The sequence below is a fragment of the Drosophila bipectinata genome, chromosome 2L (genome assembly GCF_030179905.1).
Source record: "Drosophila bipectinata strain 14024-0381.07 chromosome 2L, DbipHiC1v2, whole genome shotgun sequence".
Lineage (NCBI taxonomy): Eukaryota > Metazoa > Arthropoda > Insecta > Diptera > Drosophilidae > Drosophila > Drosophila bipectinata.
Window position 1 is genome coordinate 6,482,916 of NC_091736.1, and position 19,737 is coordinate 6,502,652.

General features: G+C 36.8%; 1 protein-coding gene across 2 annotated transcripts in view; it reads right to left on the reverse strand.

Annotated features, from left to right (window-relative positions):
- ed (hemicentin protein echinoid) overlaps positions 1 to 16,309 on the reverse strand; it is a 76,275-nt gene extending 59,966 nt beyond the window's left edge. For both annotated transcript variants that reach the window (XM_017233387.3, XM_017233388.3), the window contains exon 1: positions 15,803 to 16,309. In XM_017233387.3, the coding sequence (XP_017088876.2) occupies positions 15,803 to 15,887 (85 nt within the window). In that variant the 5' untranslated portion in view covers positions 15,888 to 16,309. The remainder of the gene's footprint in view (positions 1 to 15,802) is intronic.
- Positions 16,310 to 19,737: the final 3,428 nt, after the last annotated feature.

Here is a 19,737-nt window from a genome sequence, read left to right on the forward strand (position 1 = left end):
TTTTTGGGTTTGGTATATGGTAAATGGTGAGTCTGAATTATAGGCAAATTTTTTTTTTTGAAGAAAATTTTGTTTCAATGCAGAGATGACTAAAGCATGAGATCGAGCGTGAAATGAAAAGATTATGAATGCTATGAGTCAAGAGAAAAGTTTGATAGGTATAGGGCTTTGAAAAAGGGGCTTTACTTTACTTATAGTTTCTACGGGGTATGCCTTCAATGATCTACAGATCGAGCCCCTATAAGCCGGCACATTTTTTATAAATTTTGCTGTCAATCGTTCTTTGAAAATATAGATTTAAATAAATCTTCCTTCACTACTTTATAATATTTTGTATTTATTTGTAGAAGTAGCTTTGAAGATGCGGCTACCTTTAATGACATATACAAATTTCCTCTACAAACCTAGCACCAGAATATGAAACTAATATTTTGTAAGCATTTATCCTTTCCACCTCCTTTAAAAATATGCATTAAAATAAAGCTTTATCCGCTACTTAAAGATATTTATTTATATTTATTTGGAGGAGAGGCTACTTACAAGAGGCTTTACTTATAACACCCACAAGTGATACCTTTAATTATCCATAGATCCCTCCTCTATAAACAAGCATCAGAATATGGAAACAATATTTTTTAAAGATTTTTTTTTATAAATTCTCTCTCAACCTCCTTTAAAAGTATGTATAAAATAAAGCTTCCTTTGCTCCTCAACAATATATTTTATTTATTTCATTTTTCTCTTTATTTAATATAATTTTTTTCACCCATCTGTGTCACTTGTGGATGCTTTATGGTTGAAATTCGATAAGCCAGGGGAAAAATGCAATTTTTTGTTGGCATCAAACCGAAAACCTCTCCGCATGTTACTTTTTTATCTTCTCTGGTAGGTTTTTTTTTTCCTTTTTGGATATTTTTCAGATAGTATCTCGTGATCTCTGTAATTGTGTTTGTGTGTCAACCTGTCGGCAGTTACTCACACGCCAAAAGAGACAGCAATAGTGGGCTAGAAAGAGTCGGAATGAAATGCACTTGCCGCAAGATTAGAGGAACTGGAAAACTTTAGCAACTTAAAGGGGGAAAATACGCTTTTGTATTATTGTTGTTGGGTGGTAGGGGTGGTGGTGGTAGAGTTTCAGATAAAAGTTCATCTGCTTTGTGCCTAATGACATTTGTACACAATCATGTGAAACGCTGACAACAACAACAAACATACAGAAACAACAGTCATCCGATTTCTATCAACTTGGCTCGGAGACTGGACTTTTTCTTGTCACTTTCAGGCGTGTGAGAAAAACTGAAAGTTGAAAACCATTTTCTTATCTGAAAGCCACCAGAATAGAGTGCAGGTTAAGCTCACAAAAGACCAAGATTTTAATGAAAAATGTCTAACGAATATCATGAATAAATCAACAAATATTTGCAAAGAACAGTAGGAAGGACCTCAATGATTGAAGGACCTAGTCTATGGGTCATCCTTTTTTTTTTAGATGTTTCTTTGGTATTTTGGGTTGCAACATTTGTTTGTCTGTTGCTGCAACAACACACTCGGCCAAAAGGGTGAAATATGGCGGGAAAATGGTTAGGCATTTGGCCAGGACATCGAGGACCCTGAGGGGGGAGGTGGCAGGCAAATTGGCAGCCACCAAAACGAGTACAGAACACAACAGCAGCAGAAAGAAAATTTTACGCGACACGCATTCCGAAAAATGCATTTATGTGGATGCCAGAGGGAGGTGGGGGGCCAGAAGTCCTTGTGAAATTTTGTATGAAATTGTGGTTTTGAATGCGGTCGCAGGCTCTCCAACCAACCACCCACTTTACTTCGAGAGCATTGAATGTTGGCAGCCATTTTGAAGTGGCATCCTTTTAGCCCACTTACCACCCACTTTGGAGGATACCACCCTACCACCCCAACCCTCCACAAATGGATGCATTTTCATGTTCGTTGACAGCGGACGATTTTTGCCATAATTATTATGATGATGCTTGGCTTTTTGGCAAACACACACGCCGGGGCGGGAGGAGGACATTGCGAAATGCCAAACATGGCACGATGGCCAACAGATGAGCCATTTTATTGCCAGATCTGGGAAGTTTGAAGTTTTGGAAAAAATTGGAAAATAGATAGAAGATAGTGGGGGGTCAGTCAGACCCGCAGGTCAATTCTCATAAAATACTAATCATATCGTATTTCATTAAAGAACTTCAAGCCTTTTAATAAGGCCGTTGTATCCGTTGGATGCATCTGTTTCTGATTGGAGGAACGACGTCAAAGGGCGCACAGTGCCGACCAGAAAAGATCGGGTTATCTTTCAGCCACCAACCGAGAGCTGTGCTAATTATTGCGCATCATTGATTTGCAACCCAACGGAGGGGCGGGGGCACAACGAGGGTTATGAGGATAGTGGCTCATATCAATGATGGCCACTGTGCCCGAGCGATGAAAGCAGATAGCAGCCTCAGACCCAAGTCTTCTTGCCGCAGTTTCGAATTTCGAAATTTGAACTCACAGAGATAGCTTGTTGCAAGAGGCAAGAGAGGCCACAAAAGGGGTTGTGTATATTTGTCGTGAATGAAATGAGCTTTATGCATGTGACGAAGATGATGAGCTGGTCGGTATAGTACTTTCCTCTACCCCTTTGGAGGAAAAAAAAAAGGAAATAATCTTTTCGCTTCGCCATAATAAGATTTGAGATACTCTTTTTTTTTCTCCCCTCTTTTTTGGTTACACTTGATTAGGATTTTCTTGCCAATTACAATTACATTTGGAGCAGCTGCTGAAAGCTACTTAGCCGATAGAGATGGCTATACGCGATATGAAAGAGAGGCACGTTATAACTTTTACTTTTTTTTCTGCTTTTGTAACAAAATATTTTTAGTTGCAGTTTTTTTTTGTTATTTTTTTTACTCTCCATTCAGTAGCTATTTTAGTTGGCACTTTCTATTTCTGTTTACTTCCAAAGTGAAAATATAAAAAATATACAATTGTTCATAAATCATGAAAAATCGTCGCAGCTTCGTTGTTAATTTGACAAAATGAAATGGAAAAACTTACAATTAAGTAGAAAAAAAACCTTTCACAAGGCTTATTATTTTTATTCAAGCTTGATCCATGGGACTTACCTAAAATGAAACACAAAAAAAAAGCATAATTAGTTAATATGTTGGAGAAATTGGATTGTCTTAAAAATTTCATCATTAATTAATTTAACAAATTGGTTGAATTTTATATAATTTATTAAATGGTTGAAGTTGCAATAAATTTTTAAAAGAAAAGGTATGAATGTATGATAGCGAGGGGTAGCACTGAACAGTGGCTTTTGGTACATGAACAGTGTGACCAAGCAAAAATCACCAGCAAAGGTGGCAAAAGGATTTCTCAAATTTTTCCTTTCTCTACAAGAAGGAAATTATAATTATTCCCTTATTATCTCAACAAACTTACTATATTTAATGACTTTTTTCAATAAATACTCTACTAATTTATAATTTTAAGATGCCAACTGTTTAGAAAACTATTTCGAATAAATAAATAATTTCTATAGCTTTGCAGCTGACCTTATACATCTTTTAAAGACCAAATACCTATAGCATCAAGTTAAATGTCAACAAAAATGAATAATTATGATGTCATCGTATATATCACTTAATGAATTAATCAAGAACCGGCACGTTTAGAGCTCTAGTGTGTGACTCTACTAAATCTTTATCTTGAAAGACTTTAAAGTTAATGTCACCCTCAGATTTGAAAACCAATTACGAATTACAGAGCTGCCTTTCGAGCCGAAAAAAACACCAAAAACCAATTTACCAACAATTTTTGGCCAATCTATTCAAGCTACGGGCGGCAGAGGAAGCGAAACTTTATAAATAGCCAAGGAAAACAATGCAACAGGATGGTGGCTGAGGGGTATGTTGCACATTGCCTCCACTAGCCACCCCCTCACTCCCTCCCCCCTATCTGTGGTACATTCCTCAATCAATTTCGTTGGTTTCCTCCAGTGGCGTCTCTGGCGTTTGGTTCGTTTTTCTTATTTACTTTGCATTAATTAAACATGCCCTGCCACCTACTCACAGATCCCTCCACGCCCCAACTCATCAGCTTGGTGTAGATTTTTCAATCCTACTCCCCTACCTCCACTGCGAGATGCGGCAAATGCGGCATATATTCTCAAGGCAAGTGCCACAAAGAAAGCTGAGCAAGCTAATGTTTTATTTCTCAGTGCACCAGCAGCATCTGCAGCAATCTTCGGTTTATATTTAAATGTCTGTGTGGCAGGGACGCACGTGCAGCAGCACCCTCACTCCACCCCCCTTTGCCAGCATTCAACATTCGTCTCTGTCAAGTGGCAGTGCATCAGCTGGCCCCCCTCCTCCATTCTCCCCCGCTGCACATCCACTTCCACTTCCATGCCACGTTGCAGTTTGTCATTGTAGCAATTTCAATGTTGCGCTTGTCAATTTTGCTGTTTCTCATACTCCTTCTCGCTTAGAGGAGCTCTCCCCATTTGGCTCCCCAGCTAATATTGCCACCCAGCTCCCCACCCCCAACATGCCACCCCATGTGTAGGCTGCCTCTTGCCACTGATGCTTTTTCCAGTTATTTCGCCACAGCAGAAAAGCCACTTAAAGTAAGAGGCAGTAACACAAATTGCAAGTTGCAAGGTGCAGGTTGGAAGTTGCTGTTTCTATAGGATTTTAAATAAGGTATGCTATGCTGGTTATATACTTTCTATGAAGTTATATGGCCGAAGCTATAGGCCACCTAATTCTTCGAGTTTGCAATTCTACAATATCGGTGTGCTGACTCTTCAAAAAATGCGTTTCATTGCCGCATTCTAGTTGCTGCCCCCCACCCACATACACACATACCCCACAGACAGACAGTTTAATTTCAATGTCGCCACAATTTTTAAAAAGAAAGAAAGCGGTCTCTCTTTATCTTTGTCGCAGTGAGGAAAATAAATAGTTTTGTTTTGACACTCTTAAGACAGGGATGTCAGTGGTGCCTTGGGTGTGGAGTATCTGATCTGGACAGAGACTAGTCTCCCAGCTGGAGCTCCCGGAATAGGTCTCTTCCTCAGTTCCCCTGGAGTTGACAAGTGCCTACAGATGACGCAGAAATACGAGTGAAGAGTTCGAAACTGCGATACCCTTAGCTCACTTAAGGGATAATTTTTTGTTTTTAATTTTTATATTTTCTTCACAAAAAAGACTAAGAAACCCCCTTAAAAATTGCAGATAATTTCTATGCATAGCTCGCTTCTATAACCTTAACTCTTGACCAACTTTTGAGTTTTGTGGCAGCTGTTGAAAGGCCTCTACTTTTCTGTCTTGTTTCAGCTGCCTAAGTTTTTTTTTTGCGGTTTATAGGCGTTATGAGTGGGCGTGGCTGGCGCAACAAGTTGACAATTTAGCTGGATTCTATTTCCTCTTTGTGTTTCTCTCGTTCTTCTTTGGCTAATGAGTTTTTAAGTGTCACCGAGAAGAAAGGGGAGACGAAGAGAGTCTTCTCGCAATGCTTCGTTGATAAACTCGCCACTGACTAAGCAGAAACAGCAACAACTACCGTTTTCTCACTGATTCTTACAACACCTATTCTCTTCCTCCTCCTCCTCTTGTTTCTGATTTTTTTTTTTGTTTTATTTCAACGCTTGTGACATTCTTTTTACCGTTATAAATCAAGCGCAAGTCACGTAGTATTCTTAAGCTTTTCAGATTACAACGGAATGTTGCAAGAGCTCCCAATGTTAAGACTGTACTGAAATGTTAGGCCACTGTTAAGTGAAGCAACATGTTGCTATGAGATGTTTATGAAATATTAAATTTTAATAAATTTATTTAAAGTGTTTCTAAGCTAAAATATTAACTTGAAAAATAAAATAAAAACTTTTAAGAAATCTTAAGAATTTACTCGTTTTTTCTTAAAGTGTTGCCCTGCATGTGCCCCCAATTTTCACACCTTTCCCGCTTTTCTGCTTAGACAGCTGCACTACAGGTTCGCCCCATGGTGTCTGTATGTGTGTTGTAATAAACCCCATTTACACCGACAATTTTATGCTTTTGTTTATTGTTTGCTTTCTCTCCCCATCAGACCTCCACTCCAGTTCAGGTCTTGGGGCTCCAGTCCAGGGATCGAGTTCATTTGAAATTTGTAACGAATGAAGCGCAGCGTAAGGCTGAAAACCAAGAAGTGGGCCACATATAATTAGAAGGTGAGGCGAGTCAGCACTCCCCGGCAAGCCCCTTCTCCTTTCCTCAATTCTTAAATATTTATACAATTTTTATATAAACAATTCTACAAACTTTAGTGGCTAGTAACCTCACCAACAATGAATTAATTAGCATTCTAGTGCCATATTTTTTATTTTTAGTTATAAAAAAAAAAAAATACAGCTTTTTTGTTGCTTATCTGAGACATTAGACTAAATTTAAAATTTATTAAAACAAAGTCACATTAATTTTGTATTAACTAATTCCGCCAAAAATAATGACTAAACAGCCAATCAGATTACTGGATAAATTTCCATTTTATCTGACAACCAAGTTTTGTTAAACTTTTTCCAAAACTCTTTCAATTAAAGCCTCGATGCATGTCCATTTAAAAATTCATTAAATATTCATGGAAATCCTTAAAGCCAACGGCAAACTAATAAAAAATTAAAATAATTTTTAGCTTTGCTCCGTTTGAAATTGAAAAGAATTTCTATAAATTATTTGGCGAATATTTTCTTTGCGCCATTCGAAGCCGACATAATTGAATTATTTTGCTTTTGACCATTTCCATATATATATTTTTTGTACTAATTAAACAAGCAAATAAACAAACATTAAATGCAAATAAGTTAAATCGATATTCAATATCGAAGCTCTCTATGTAATGCAGAAGAAAAAACAGGTGCATATCTATGGGAATAAATAAATTAATTTGCTTATGTCTGGCATTAAAAAGGCTAAAGCCCAAACCATCATTCCCACACCATACAATGGCGTCACTTTCAAAGTCAATTCATTGAAATTTATCTGGTCTATTAAATATTTATGTTACCAAAGTTTGAGTTGCAGGGGACATCCACCCAGGACCAGCACCAGAACACTGACAAACGCATCAAATTGTGCAAAATTAATTAAAATGCATTTCATTTATGAAATTTAACAGGAAAAGTTGACCAGCATGTCAAAATACCCTCAAACAAAGTTTTAATTGGAAATATTATATTTCAAAAAGAGCAAATAATGAGTATTATTATAAAAAATAACTAATCTAAAATATAAAACTAAAACATTATTTAAATCATAACTAAAGCTTAGGGACTCAAACCCAGAGCGAGTGGTTATTACACATCTGGAAATGACAAATTAATTGAAATTAATTCATGTTTAATAAGCTCTCTCCTCAAAAAATTGAAAAAAAATAAAAAGCTTTAAGGTAAATTTCATTTTTTAATTTGCCAGATATTTTTCAATGACATTTGATACTTATTTTATAATATTTTTCAATAAAAGTAAGCCTTAATCAATTTTCAATTATGTGCAAAATTAATGACAACCGTTTTGGTGGCATGTTCTCCATGGTGCCCCTTCAGGCTTGTTTGCCCTTTTGACCCCGCCGCTATCGTAAACTGACTTTTGATTGATTTTGTGGCACTATTAAGCGTATTTTACTCGGAATGTCTCTGGGGCACGCAACAACGATTTTATTTTCTTTCATTTTCTATCCTCCTGCCGACACATTACGGCCTTGAAGTGTTAAGGATTATGCTGGTTAGCAGTCGCGCCCCTGCCACCCCCAAGACAAAGACATATCCCAGCACCAGATGGAAGTCAAAGTACTAGTATCGATGGTTGCCAAAAGGTGGGTGGTTTTTGGGAGGCATTTCCCTAATGGCAATTGACATAATTACGCAAAGTAGTTCCACTCTCTACCTCTCTCCAGGTAGGCAAAAGTTTTTCAACTTAGATTAGACCTGCCCCAAAATACCTTTTCAAAGCCCTACCACCCTACCCTAACCCTCGGAAAATGGAAATTAGGCTTTAAAATTGCCCTGGAGGCGTCTTTAAAATTTATTGCCGGCTAAGCAGAAACTGAAAATCGCTATGCCCTGCCGCCAAAAATTTATTCCAGGACTTGGGTTTGGGGAGCCCTGCCTTAAGGTAAGTGTAATGAAATTTACTTACAAAAAAAAAAAGAAAAAAAGAGAATAAGGCAAGAAAACACAACCTAGAACTTCTAAGCAGAGTTATGTCTGCTTTTAAACCAGAGGGGAAAATGTTTGAGGCCCTAAAACGAGTGGGCGGCATGAAAAAAACTGTTTGACTTTTCCGTTTGTTTGTCCTTGAATTTTACTTTCTATAGCCGCAAAGCCAACCCCCCACAAAAAAAAGGAGACTACCATCCTATCCCAAGTTATTATTACAAGCACATTTTCATTGCCAGACAAAGGCGAAGAAAAATCGCTGAGGGAGGAGTCCAATTGGCGCCGAAAAAAAATGTTTCGCATACATTTTTACTTGAAATTGATTTTCCCAACAACTCAGTCTCTTGTCAATTGAATTCATTCCGAATTTAATTTTTTTTTAAGAACCTAACACTTGACAAATAAAATAAGAAATGGGTGGCAGGTGATTAGCGAGAGGAAATAAATTAAATAATAAAGAGAGGCTAGCTCGGTAGGTTCTTGTAGATATACTTTTCTAGTTTGCAGAAATTTATTTTCATTATTTTGATCTTTAAACTCGGCTTAACAACAATTAACGCTTTCATAATTCATTTTTAATTTATTGAAGCTACAGGCAGCTGCCTACTGCTACTCCCTTCCATTAATTTCTTCCGCATCTCAGCGGCAAAAATGATTAATTTAACCCCCAACATGAACTCGTCGTAGTAGCCTCCCTCACTTTCTTTGATTAAAGAAACTTTAAGTTTTTAATTAAAAGCACATTGCTTCCAGTGTTTCCATTAGCAATTCAAAAACATTATCAAGAGCCAGAGTTTGGTTTTTATCCCCATTCATAGACTTTTATTGCAATTTCATGCGCTTCAATGAAACTCAATGAAAATATACACTTTTTCTCCCACAAAATAAAAAAACAATTTAATAAAAAATCGAAAAATACAAGAGGAGGGTGCTCCAAAGGGATGATCAGCCGAGTGCAGTGCGTATTATAAAATAAATATACAGACGACAAACAATGGGGAGAAAAAAAACGAGCTGGCGAAATGATTAAAAATGGAAATAAGCAAATACAATTTTTTACACTTTCTGCTGAATGCTTTATCCCTTCCCCTTTTTTTCAGTTTGATCCCGAAACGAAATCAATTTCGCACAAGGAGAAAATAATAAATATTTCGATTCAATGCAAAAATTAATAAAATAACTGAAAGTTAAGCCAAAAAGTGGGTGATTCCTGTTGGGGGTTGGCAGTCTTTAATTTCAAGAATTTATTATTTTATTCCAAATGAGCATTACAAATTGGAAGACCGAGGGATGACAGACATCAGCCGTATTGTAAATGAATTTTTTACACTTGAGACGAAATTAAAACTTCAGCTGCGGCTGAAAGAAAGAAGAGAACCCTTAAACCCCACCACCACAGCCACCCAACATCCACCCCCCAGGATAACTCGCACTTAGTCCTGGCAAATGGAATGTTTGATTAGAAAAATATTTTGCATAGCATGGAGTTTAACATTCGTTTCTGTGTTTCACTTTTTAGTCCTTTTATGCCGATAATGGGCGTGTCAAAGAATGGAGATCTGCAACCCCCAAAGGACGATTTAAACGCTGGAAAGGAAATGCGTTTCACAAAAAAAAAAAACGAAAAAGGTTTTCACAGTTCATTTTGTTTAATTTTTACAATGTTGCTTTGCATTTTCTCAGACAGACAGACACCCCCCAGGACACAGGCCCTTATCCTTTCAGCCAGATGCACAATCCCTTAAAAAAGTGAATTGATATGCTTGAGAAACCCAAGCAAAGGCAACAAAAGTATAGGATTGGATTGGATTGAACCGAAAGGGGATTGCATTCGTGGAGAAGGTTAAGGGATGCACTGATTTCGGGTGTCTTCTACAAGGGTTGAGCCTGAGGTGAGCCACCACTGGGAAAAGTTTGTACACTTTCCACTGCCTTTGTTGGCCTTTTCCCTGTTTCGAGTGCTAAACGATCATTATGAGGGTTTAGGGGAGAGTCATGCCTACAGGCGGTGACTGGGATATTGAAACATTTGGTTGTGGTCTAATTAATCTATTTATCTAGGCGGAAAAATAGTGGCTTTCAGAAAGGGGTTCTATAGGAATATTTTACAGAAAATTAGATAATGACAAATGGATATGAAAAGGTATAAAGATGTAGATGTCACACCAATTAGTGATCATTTTTTCCTATTTAATGATGAAAGATATTACTGAAAGCTATAATCTTTATAGACAACCCTGATCTAAAACTTGACCAACTTTTGCAATTCCACTTAAGCCCTTCCAGTATTAAACCTTCTTCAACCTGAACCCTTTTCCTCCTCACTTCTTAACCCCTTTTTTTAAGAGAGACCCATACTCACTTAACCCGCTAACTCCAATCAAGGAAAGAAAGCCAGAAATAAGTAGAAGTGGTAGCGAAAAAACAGTCAGCCATAAATACATCAGCGAAACATGAAACGTGCCAGCGATACTCCAAGCTCCAGATACAGATACAACAGATATGTTTGCCCAGTTAGAGATACTCCGATAGCATTTCAGATACAGATACAGCTACAGATACCCCGTATCTTTAGGGTACATGCAAAAGCAATCAGTGTATTGACCACAACGATTTTTGACATGTTACGCATACAAATTAGAGCAGACTGGTAACTGGCGGCAACTGGCCATTGGGCCCTTCTTTTCTGCTCTTCTTCCCTCTCTTTAAGCGAAAACGCAATCCCCAATAAAGAAGCCAACAAAAGGAGAACCCAAAGCAAAAAATCAGCAAACAGAAGCCCCACAAAAAGCGACTCGCTTTTGAGTGGGCAGTTGAGGCAGTTAAAGAAAGAATTATATATAAATAAAAAAAATACAAAAAAAAAATAAAGAGTACGGGCAAAAAAAGCTTGTAAGAAAGTGCTGAAAGGGGGAGAGATAGCTGGGGGAAAATATAAAAAATATACACCAAAGAGGCAACTTTTCAGAGCGAATATTAAATGCTCTTTAAGAGATAGAGGCTCTAATTTTTTTTTTAAAGTCTATACCCTATATACCCTATTCTATTTTCACCTCTTAAAAAATTATTCAAAAATATTGCAAGATTTTAAAATAAGCTTTAAAATGTTAGAATAAAATTCTAACAGTGCGTTTTTAGAATCAATACAAGTCACCATGTAACCCCTTGATAGCTTCCCCAAGAGTATCTACAATTAAAACCCAAAAAACGCCACCACCCACAGATCACCCATTTGATGAAGGAACTCGTCACGGCCAAAACTAAAATCATCAAGTATCCACAACACAATCCATGCTAATGATCCGAGCTTCTCTTGAAGACCGATTCCCCGATTCCCCGACTCCAATACCGATTCCAATTCCAGTAGCTGGACTCAATTAGGAGAAGGTAGTGAGTGAGTAGTGTGGGCGACGTTGAGGTGCGGCCCGCCAGGTGAGGCGTGACAGTAGCTACGGAGAGTTGGTCAAGAAATGCCATCACGTTGGCGACTGCCTGGCGATTTAATAGCGATTTTAAACGCGCCAAACGCATACGGAATGCAAAAAGTAAAAAAATATATAAATAAAAATAAAGAACAAACAAAAATTAATTATTCACAAGCTGTTGAGTCAGTAGCTGTTTTTTCTACGTCTTCCAGACACCTGAGTTTTTCTAACATTTGGAATGCAAACAAATAAAGGCATTTGTGTCATAAATAAAAAATGCAAAAAAAAACCAAAAAAATTAATATTTTCTCCGCAACTTCATCAAAGCAAAGACACAAATTGGCTTGGTGAGACTAACCAAAAAAACCATAAAAATCATTGACATTTTGTTGAAAAAAAGCTCTCAAAAAACACCAGCTGATCATTTTAGAAAAATATTTATTTTATGCCAATGCTGGCGAAAATTTTTCTGTAACCAAAACCAATGACGAGGTCACTCAGAGGTTTTAAAAAAAAAACGTGCTAACTTCGTCATCAGTCAGTCAGCAAATGTTATTGAATTTTTATTGTATTTCAACTCGCTATCTCTACCATTTCAGAATATAAGTGAGTGTCAGAGTGTGTGAGAAACATCATTTAAATGTTGAGGAATTCTTGTATCTTTTTTTGGGCTATGTATGGAAGTTGTTTAAACAGCTGCAAGTTTAAAATCCACCACCCACCTCCAAAAAAAAGGGGGGGTAGTGCAGTGCATAAACATGACTACAAATATGCGGAGCGAGAGATATAAATTCTGGGCAAGAGAGTTATAAATTCCATATGCCAAAGCATCAGATACTGCGTATACGGGTTGCAGTTTTTATGGTGAAGGGCGTTAGGCAAACACCAGGGGTTCGAAAATCATGGTTTCCCCAAAAAGAAACTATTGGAAAATGACTATAGAAAACTGTGAAAAGTTATTAGCTTTTGTATTTGGATGTAATATTGTCGATAACATAACTACAGCCTTTAGTTTGTAAATAAATTCCATAATAATGTCTATAAACTGTCTCAATTTTTGGTTTTAAGTTATTTTATTTAATTTTAAGCATATCAATATTTCCCCAACAGACCCCGAAACTCAAGCTAAATAAACCAATTTATTGTATCTAGTGTGCCACCCCTTTTTGCAGCGCCTCTGGCTGTCTCTTTATCCTTTATCGTTCCTCTGTGCAATCCAACTTTGATTTTCCAAATGCAAATTTTGGAATATATATCTACAATATATATATATCGCACTCTGGTGTCTTTGCTGCAGCTGTTGCCAACACCCTCTGCTTGCCACCAGCAGTATCCTGGCCTCGTCCTGGCTCTTTTGGGGAGCACACATTTTCGCACACGTCGGTGAATTTTGCACGTAAAAAATGTTTGAAACAAACAAAATATTTGTTTAATTTATTTTAATTTCAAAGTTGCAGCAGTTGCAGATACTTTTTTTGGTGGAAGAAGCACCGCAGGCGGCTCTACTGTGAGTGTGTTGGTCTGTATCTGTGTGGAAAAAGGATATGCCAGGCACCAAAAATAGCAAAAACAACAGAGACAATAACAACTCCGGAAAAGTGAGAAAAACTAAGCCACAATCATAATTCACGCGCTAAAAACACGAACACTAGAACCCAGAGAAGGGTGGAGATACAGAGAGAGAGAGGAGAAAGGAAAAATTCGGGGGAGAAAGGAGAGAAGAAGAAACAGTTTTAGGAGCCAGGCACTTGGAAAAGCCAGGAAATGAAATTAATGTGGAAAACTCAAAGGGAAACTGGCTGAAGGGAAAAGCAGGTAGACGAGCGGCTAAAGGCATAAATAAAACAAAGCTGCAAACGAATATAAAACCAAAGGCAAGAAAATAAACATAAAGACCCCGAAGAAAAACGCACACAAATTGTGACAGAGACAGGGACAGTCGTTTGTGCAACAAGTGCAAGGGAGACAGGTAATACAACCTTTCAAGTACCTCCTCAAGGCAATATCCTGCGTTTCTCCCGAAAAAAACTCACACATATACAGGATATTTCAGAAAAAAAACTCTGCCAAATTGGAAGGCACTTCAAGGATCAACAGGGGAAACTAAACATAAGGTCCTTTGGAAAATTAAGTAGTGTAATGAGACCAGACTCTTTAAAATGTAACTAATATGGCGGAGAGTACAGTTATCTATAAAAAAAAGATAAGATATAACTAAGGTTCTAACTAAGGCAGACTTTAAGGATTAACTGATCCCTAAAGAGATAAGATTTAATAATTTTTTTCCAAAACTAAATGATAGTAATGAGACCAGACTCTTTAAAATGAAACTAATATGGCGTAAAGTACTGTTATTTATTCAAATAATCTATAATAAAGTACAAACCAAGTCATTAACCTCAAAATTAATTCCTATTCCACCATAGTTTTCTAATTATTTCTTCAAAGCTGACCAGATCTCGCAAGACTTGCCAGTCCTATACTCCTTGCTAATCTTTTAATGTGTTTTTAATGCCATGTCGGGCCACCTATTCCCCTGGCCACTCTGTCATCAAATCTAATAATGCCCCACAGAGTTGAGCAATTCCCCACAGAAGCTTTAGGCCAAAAACTGAAAAAAAAAATAACAACAACCTCCACTGGAGAGTTCATTGATTTCTGATTCTTGGCGACTTTTGATTCTTTGTGCCGTTGACAGTTGGGGCTGGAAGACCCCGAGACCCAAACTTTTACGATTACGAGTAGTAATTTCTACAAGGCAAAGGCACGCGTGTCAAAGGCCCAATTAAGATGTCAAATCAACACGTTTTATTTATTAAATGATTACACACACAGCACCGAGAGCATAAACAGAAAACAGAGGGAAGCGCCATAAAGTTAATGGTGCAAGGGAAGAGATATATTCTATATTATATAGAGAGAGGGGTGAACCTAAACTAATCACTGACAAATTAATAAAAGTGTCGAGAGGTTGAAGGAGTGGCTCCCCTTTTCGAGTTGCTCCCTTGACCGATTTGCCCGATTGAGTGGATATAATTCACATTTAAATTTAACTTGACGAGGGGTTAAGTTCTCTTAAACAAGTATTATTAAGCAAGAATTCCCCAAGCAAAGTTATATAAAAATTAGGAGAAATAAAAGTTTCTTGAAGCGTGCCAAAGTTAAGTTTTGTTATATCACAGGTTCCCTCCTATTTAGTTTCTATTATTTTTGATATTTTTACTGGGGACAGGACAGTACGTAGTCTTTATTTGCAACTAGAAATTGGGGTATTAATAATCACAAATTAAGGGGGTTTTTGGAATTAAATACAAGAAAATTACATATAGTATATATTTTTTGAAGAACTTAAGATCTTAATAGTAATGGTTTTTGGAATAAAATAAAATAACTTAAGACCTTTGAAGTTCCTTAAATCCCCTTTAATTATCATACATTCCTCAAAGGACTTCCTCTAAGGATTATAATCATAATAAAATAAATAATCATAATTGAATCATAAAGCTCATCCATTTCTATATATTTATTAATATTTTATCTATTTATCTCTTTGCTTTATAACTCAGGAACCTTATACCTTATAACTACCTATAAGGAGGAAGGAAAGAACACAGTTTCCTCCAAGGACTCTTCCCTGTAGTTCAAGTTTTGTTTTAATATCCAGAACTCTGTCTAGAACAGTAAATGCCGCCAATTGACAGGAGCCAAAAGGATACCAGGAGGCTGGTGTGGCAAGGAGATAAAAAAAAACTTTATGATGACGTCAAGAAGCAACAACAAACAAAAAACAAAAAACTAAAGTGACGTTGCAAGGTGACAACAGCAAAGGCGACAGGGAAAGGTATCCCAAGATCTTCCTTCCAGAAAAGTGGGATTCTGGAGATTCTAGGGAGTTGGGGAAAAGTTTTAATTGATTTGTGAAGTCAAACGTCAGGTATGCTTATAAGCCAAAAGATAAGAAATGATTTAAGATTGAGAGACCTTAAGGTTGGCAAATAAAAATATGTATATATATAAATATATAAATTTAAGTATTTTTTTTAATGATTTCTAATGAAATTCCACCAAGGTTAAGGTTTATCATATACCCCAGACTATAGTCTTATCAGTGTTATTTTTATTTAAGAACCCGAACCCTAACCTTGGCTTATCGGAGGGGAAAACAACTGAAACTCACCTATCAGAAAAAAGTGCCAAATATTTAGCGCCGACTGTCTCCTGTTGCGGACTATCGCTATCTCTGTTGTTGCTCGGTGCCTCATTTTGTTGCAGGCTATTTGATGTGTGATTTTTCGTCCTTCGTCCTTGTTGCTGTTACTTCTTAGCTGTTTGGTTATTATCGCAGCTTCCGCTTTATTTTTTTTGTTGGTTTTTTGGCCAAAAAACTGCACTTGACGTTGTCTTTCGAGGAAAACTTTTAGCTATTATGTTGGCTCTTCTTTCTCCTTTTCCTTGTCAATGATGATAACGGTAGTTGGCACTCCACACACACACAGACACCAACCAGCTCCTCTAGCTGGTGGTGTTGTTGTGGATGCAACGCTCCATAGCGTTGGTTGGTATGTTTTTTTTTTCTTATTTTTTTTTAGCACCACATAAAATATTTATTTTCTTAAACACATGTGAGTTTTTTTTAATTATTTGGAAAGCGAGGTTTTCCAGATATAAGAAGAAGAAGAACGAACTGAAAATTTGTAGAGATTTTTGAGAATTAATGGGTATTCCAAAATGTAGTATTTTTTTAGTATTTTATTTAAGAGTTTTTTTTAACACATAAGTTCACTTTTAAGTATTTGTTTTTATTTTTAATATCTATTAATATTTTATTTTTAATATGTTTTCCAACATTGGTATTGGTCTCCTTCACAGTTATAATTGCATCTTGTAGTTCTTGTTTTTGTTGTTGTTTTTTTTTTTTGTAATTTTCAGAGTTGCAGCAACAACTTTGTTGTTGTTGTTTTTTGGAAAACAGGTAAGAAAAGCGCTTGAAAGGTTTCCAAGAAACTCGCACCAAGCCAGCACACATACACACACACACACAGACACGGCACACACCTTTTGTAGAAACCTGTTTGACAGGTAAAGGTGTGCAAGAGTAAATGAGATGGCGCGAGGGGCGATCGAGAGACCAAGAGATCGGAGGATCTGTTAAAAGAGAGAGAAATAGCTGGAGGGAGAGGGCGAGGGGAGCGAAAAAGACGCTAACTAATGAAGCCTGAACCGGCGCCGACGTCGACGTCGACCGATGACGCAGCTGCCACTTTTAAGATGCTGTTTTATTTTATTTCCCCATCTCTCTTTTTAGCTCCTTTTTCTTCAAGTTTCAACTTTTAATTTTTTTTGTAGAAGATTTTTAAAGATTTCTTATCAAAACTTTGGTGTTTCTTATGGTTTTTTAAATCTTTTTAATTTTTTTAAATCCAGTTTAAACAGTGATTACCACACACACACAAACACACCATAAAGAGGTTAAAAACACTTTATTTTATACCTTAATTTAAGTATATATTTTGTTGTCAGATAATCCCAATATTTCTGCAATGATTTTGGTATCTGTTTTTGTTGTCACTCGCGAAAATGGGCGAAAATATAGCGAAAATCGACCGGAAAACGCGACGGCGACGCGCACTGCTCTTGGCTCGAAACAACGCTCAACAGTGCTCGCACTCGAATGTAGGGTATTTTGGACATTTCGGTCTGGCTACCCTGCCTCGAACGAACTCACCGAAGCCCATTTCGAAAAGAAAGAGAGAGTTTCGAACTCTGACTGTTATGCTGAGAATGTTTTACACTGAAAATACAATTTTTGAATATTTTTCTTTTTAAAAAGGTGTGAATTAAGTAAGTTATATGATTTTATAAAGGTCTAGAAAACAATAGAATTCTTCAAAAAATATGATATTTTAAAAGAAATTTGGTTACAAGAAAGACAAGTAATAGCTTAACAGTACATATATTAAAAGATAAGAAGACTTCCACTATTTGGTTCTACTATTAAATTTAAAGAGAAACTTTAAGAAAATAATAACATATTTTATAGCCTAATATTAGGCTATTTATTGTATTTAATATTAAGATAATTAAGCCTAAAATTCATAAAAATTTGTATAAATTTATTAAATGATTTTCATAAATTTATTATTATGTCAATGTTAAAAATTGAATTTTTTAATTATTTAAATCCCAACATAAAGATACTGTTATTTAAAATATATCCCAACATTTCCAATTCACAGAGCCACTTCACAACAGCTGTTAAATCCCTTAACAGAAGCACTACTCTCTTAAAAGGCTAACATTTTCGAACTCGGAGAGCGCCAGCGCAAGACCAGCAACATGTTGCGTTTTTGGAGCGTTTTTCGAAAACGCTAGCGTTTTGCGAGCGTTTCTCGGAAACTTGTTTTTGGACAAGAAAAACCAGTTGGCCAACAAAGTAACCAAAACCAGCAACAAGTTGTCAGTCAACACGATCAAGCAGTGCACTGAGTCGGGCCAGAAGAAGAAAGAGTCAGAGTGATGAGAGACAGAGGAGGGAGACAGAAGACATGCAACAAGTTTGAGCCAAGAAACTTCGTTAAGTTTAAGCCATATATACCCATCCCTCTCTTACCCCTTAAGACGCTGTTAACGATCTACTTTTAACCAGTTTTTCTGGGGGAGTTTGGAGCTGGGGTTATATACAAATAGTAGATAGTGGTGTTGTAGAGTCTTCAAGCTCTTGAGTTGGGTTTCCGATTCTTGGGTTCTCTTTTGGTTCGCGGTTTTTGTCGCCTGGGTTTCTGTTTGCTTAGGCTGCTGTTTCTTCGAGGGTACACACCTCCCCCCCTCTCTTTGCATCTACCTTTCCCCCCCACTCTCCTGGCCGTCAGTTGTAACCTGTTTCTTCAAGAAACTTGTTCTTGCTTTGACAAAAAGCTCCTGGCTATGAAACTTTTCAGCATAAACCTTTATTTTTGTTTTGTATTCCTTGTATTTTTTTTACACGACCCAACCCAAAGTCTTTTCAACGAAACCTTTCTTAGTCTTTATTATGGTAACTATAGGATGTAGATTGGCAAGGCCCCACATCCATCATTGAGCCTTAAATACTCCTACATAATGATAACCTTAATTTTCTAAAGTATCTTGCCAGCAAAATGTACAAAAAATACTAAAATATGTATTTTTCTACTATTTTGTTATGCAGATTTATAAAGAAATGATCTACAAATCACCTAAGATATTCCATTTGAGAATACGAAATATCATTTTCAAGATAGAGCCCTTGCGAGGAGTCAACTATCATAATCCTGCTCCTCCTGATGTTGGAAAGGAGGAAAAAAAAATATTCCACCAGGATTTTGATACAAATTGGTAGTCAATAGAAATACAAACTGATTGAGGTATCCTTTTCAAGGATCGAATGGAAATTGACCAAGATATGGCCTTCGCGGTGGGCCATATTGGCCTTCCATGGATTTTCCAACATTTTTGAAGGGGAGCCTTCACAAAATTTGAGAAAAAAGTGAAAAAATAATTTGTTTCCAGGTTTTGATGCAGATTTATGGAGAATCGATCTAGAAATCGTTTAAGGTATTCCTCATAAGGATCAGATGGAAATTGACCAAGATATCGCCTTCGCGGAGGGCCATATTGGCCTTCCATGGATTTTTAAACATTTTTGAAGGGGAGCCTTCACAAAATTTGAGAAAAAAGTGAAAAAATAATTTGTTTCCAGGTTTTGATGCAGATTTATGGAGAATCGATCTAGAAATCGTTTAAGGTATTCCTCATAAGGATCAGATGGAAATTGACCAAGATATGGCCTTCACGGCGGGCCATATTGGCCTTCCATGGATTTTCCAACATTTTTGAAGGGGAGCCTTCACAAAATTTGAGAAAAAAGTGAAAAAATAATTTGTTTCCAGGTTTTGATGCAGATTTATGGAGAATCGATCTAGAAATCGTTTAAGGTATTCCTCATAAGGATCAGATGGAAATTGACCAAGATATAGCCTTCGCGGAGGGCCATATTGGCCTTCCATGGATTTTTAAACATTTTTGAAGGGGAGCCTTCACAAAATTTGAGAAAAAAGTGAAAAAATAATTTGTTTCCAGGTTTTGATGCAGATT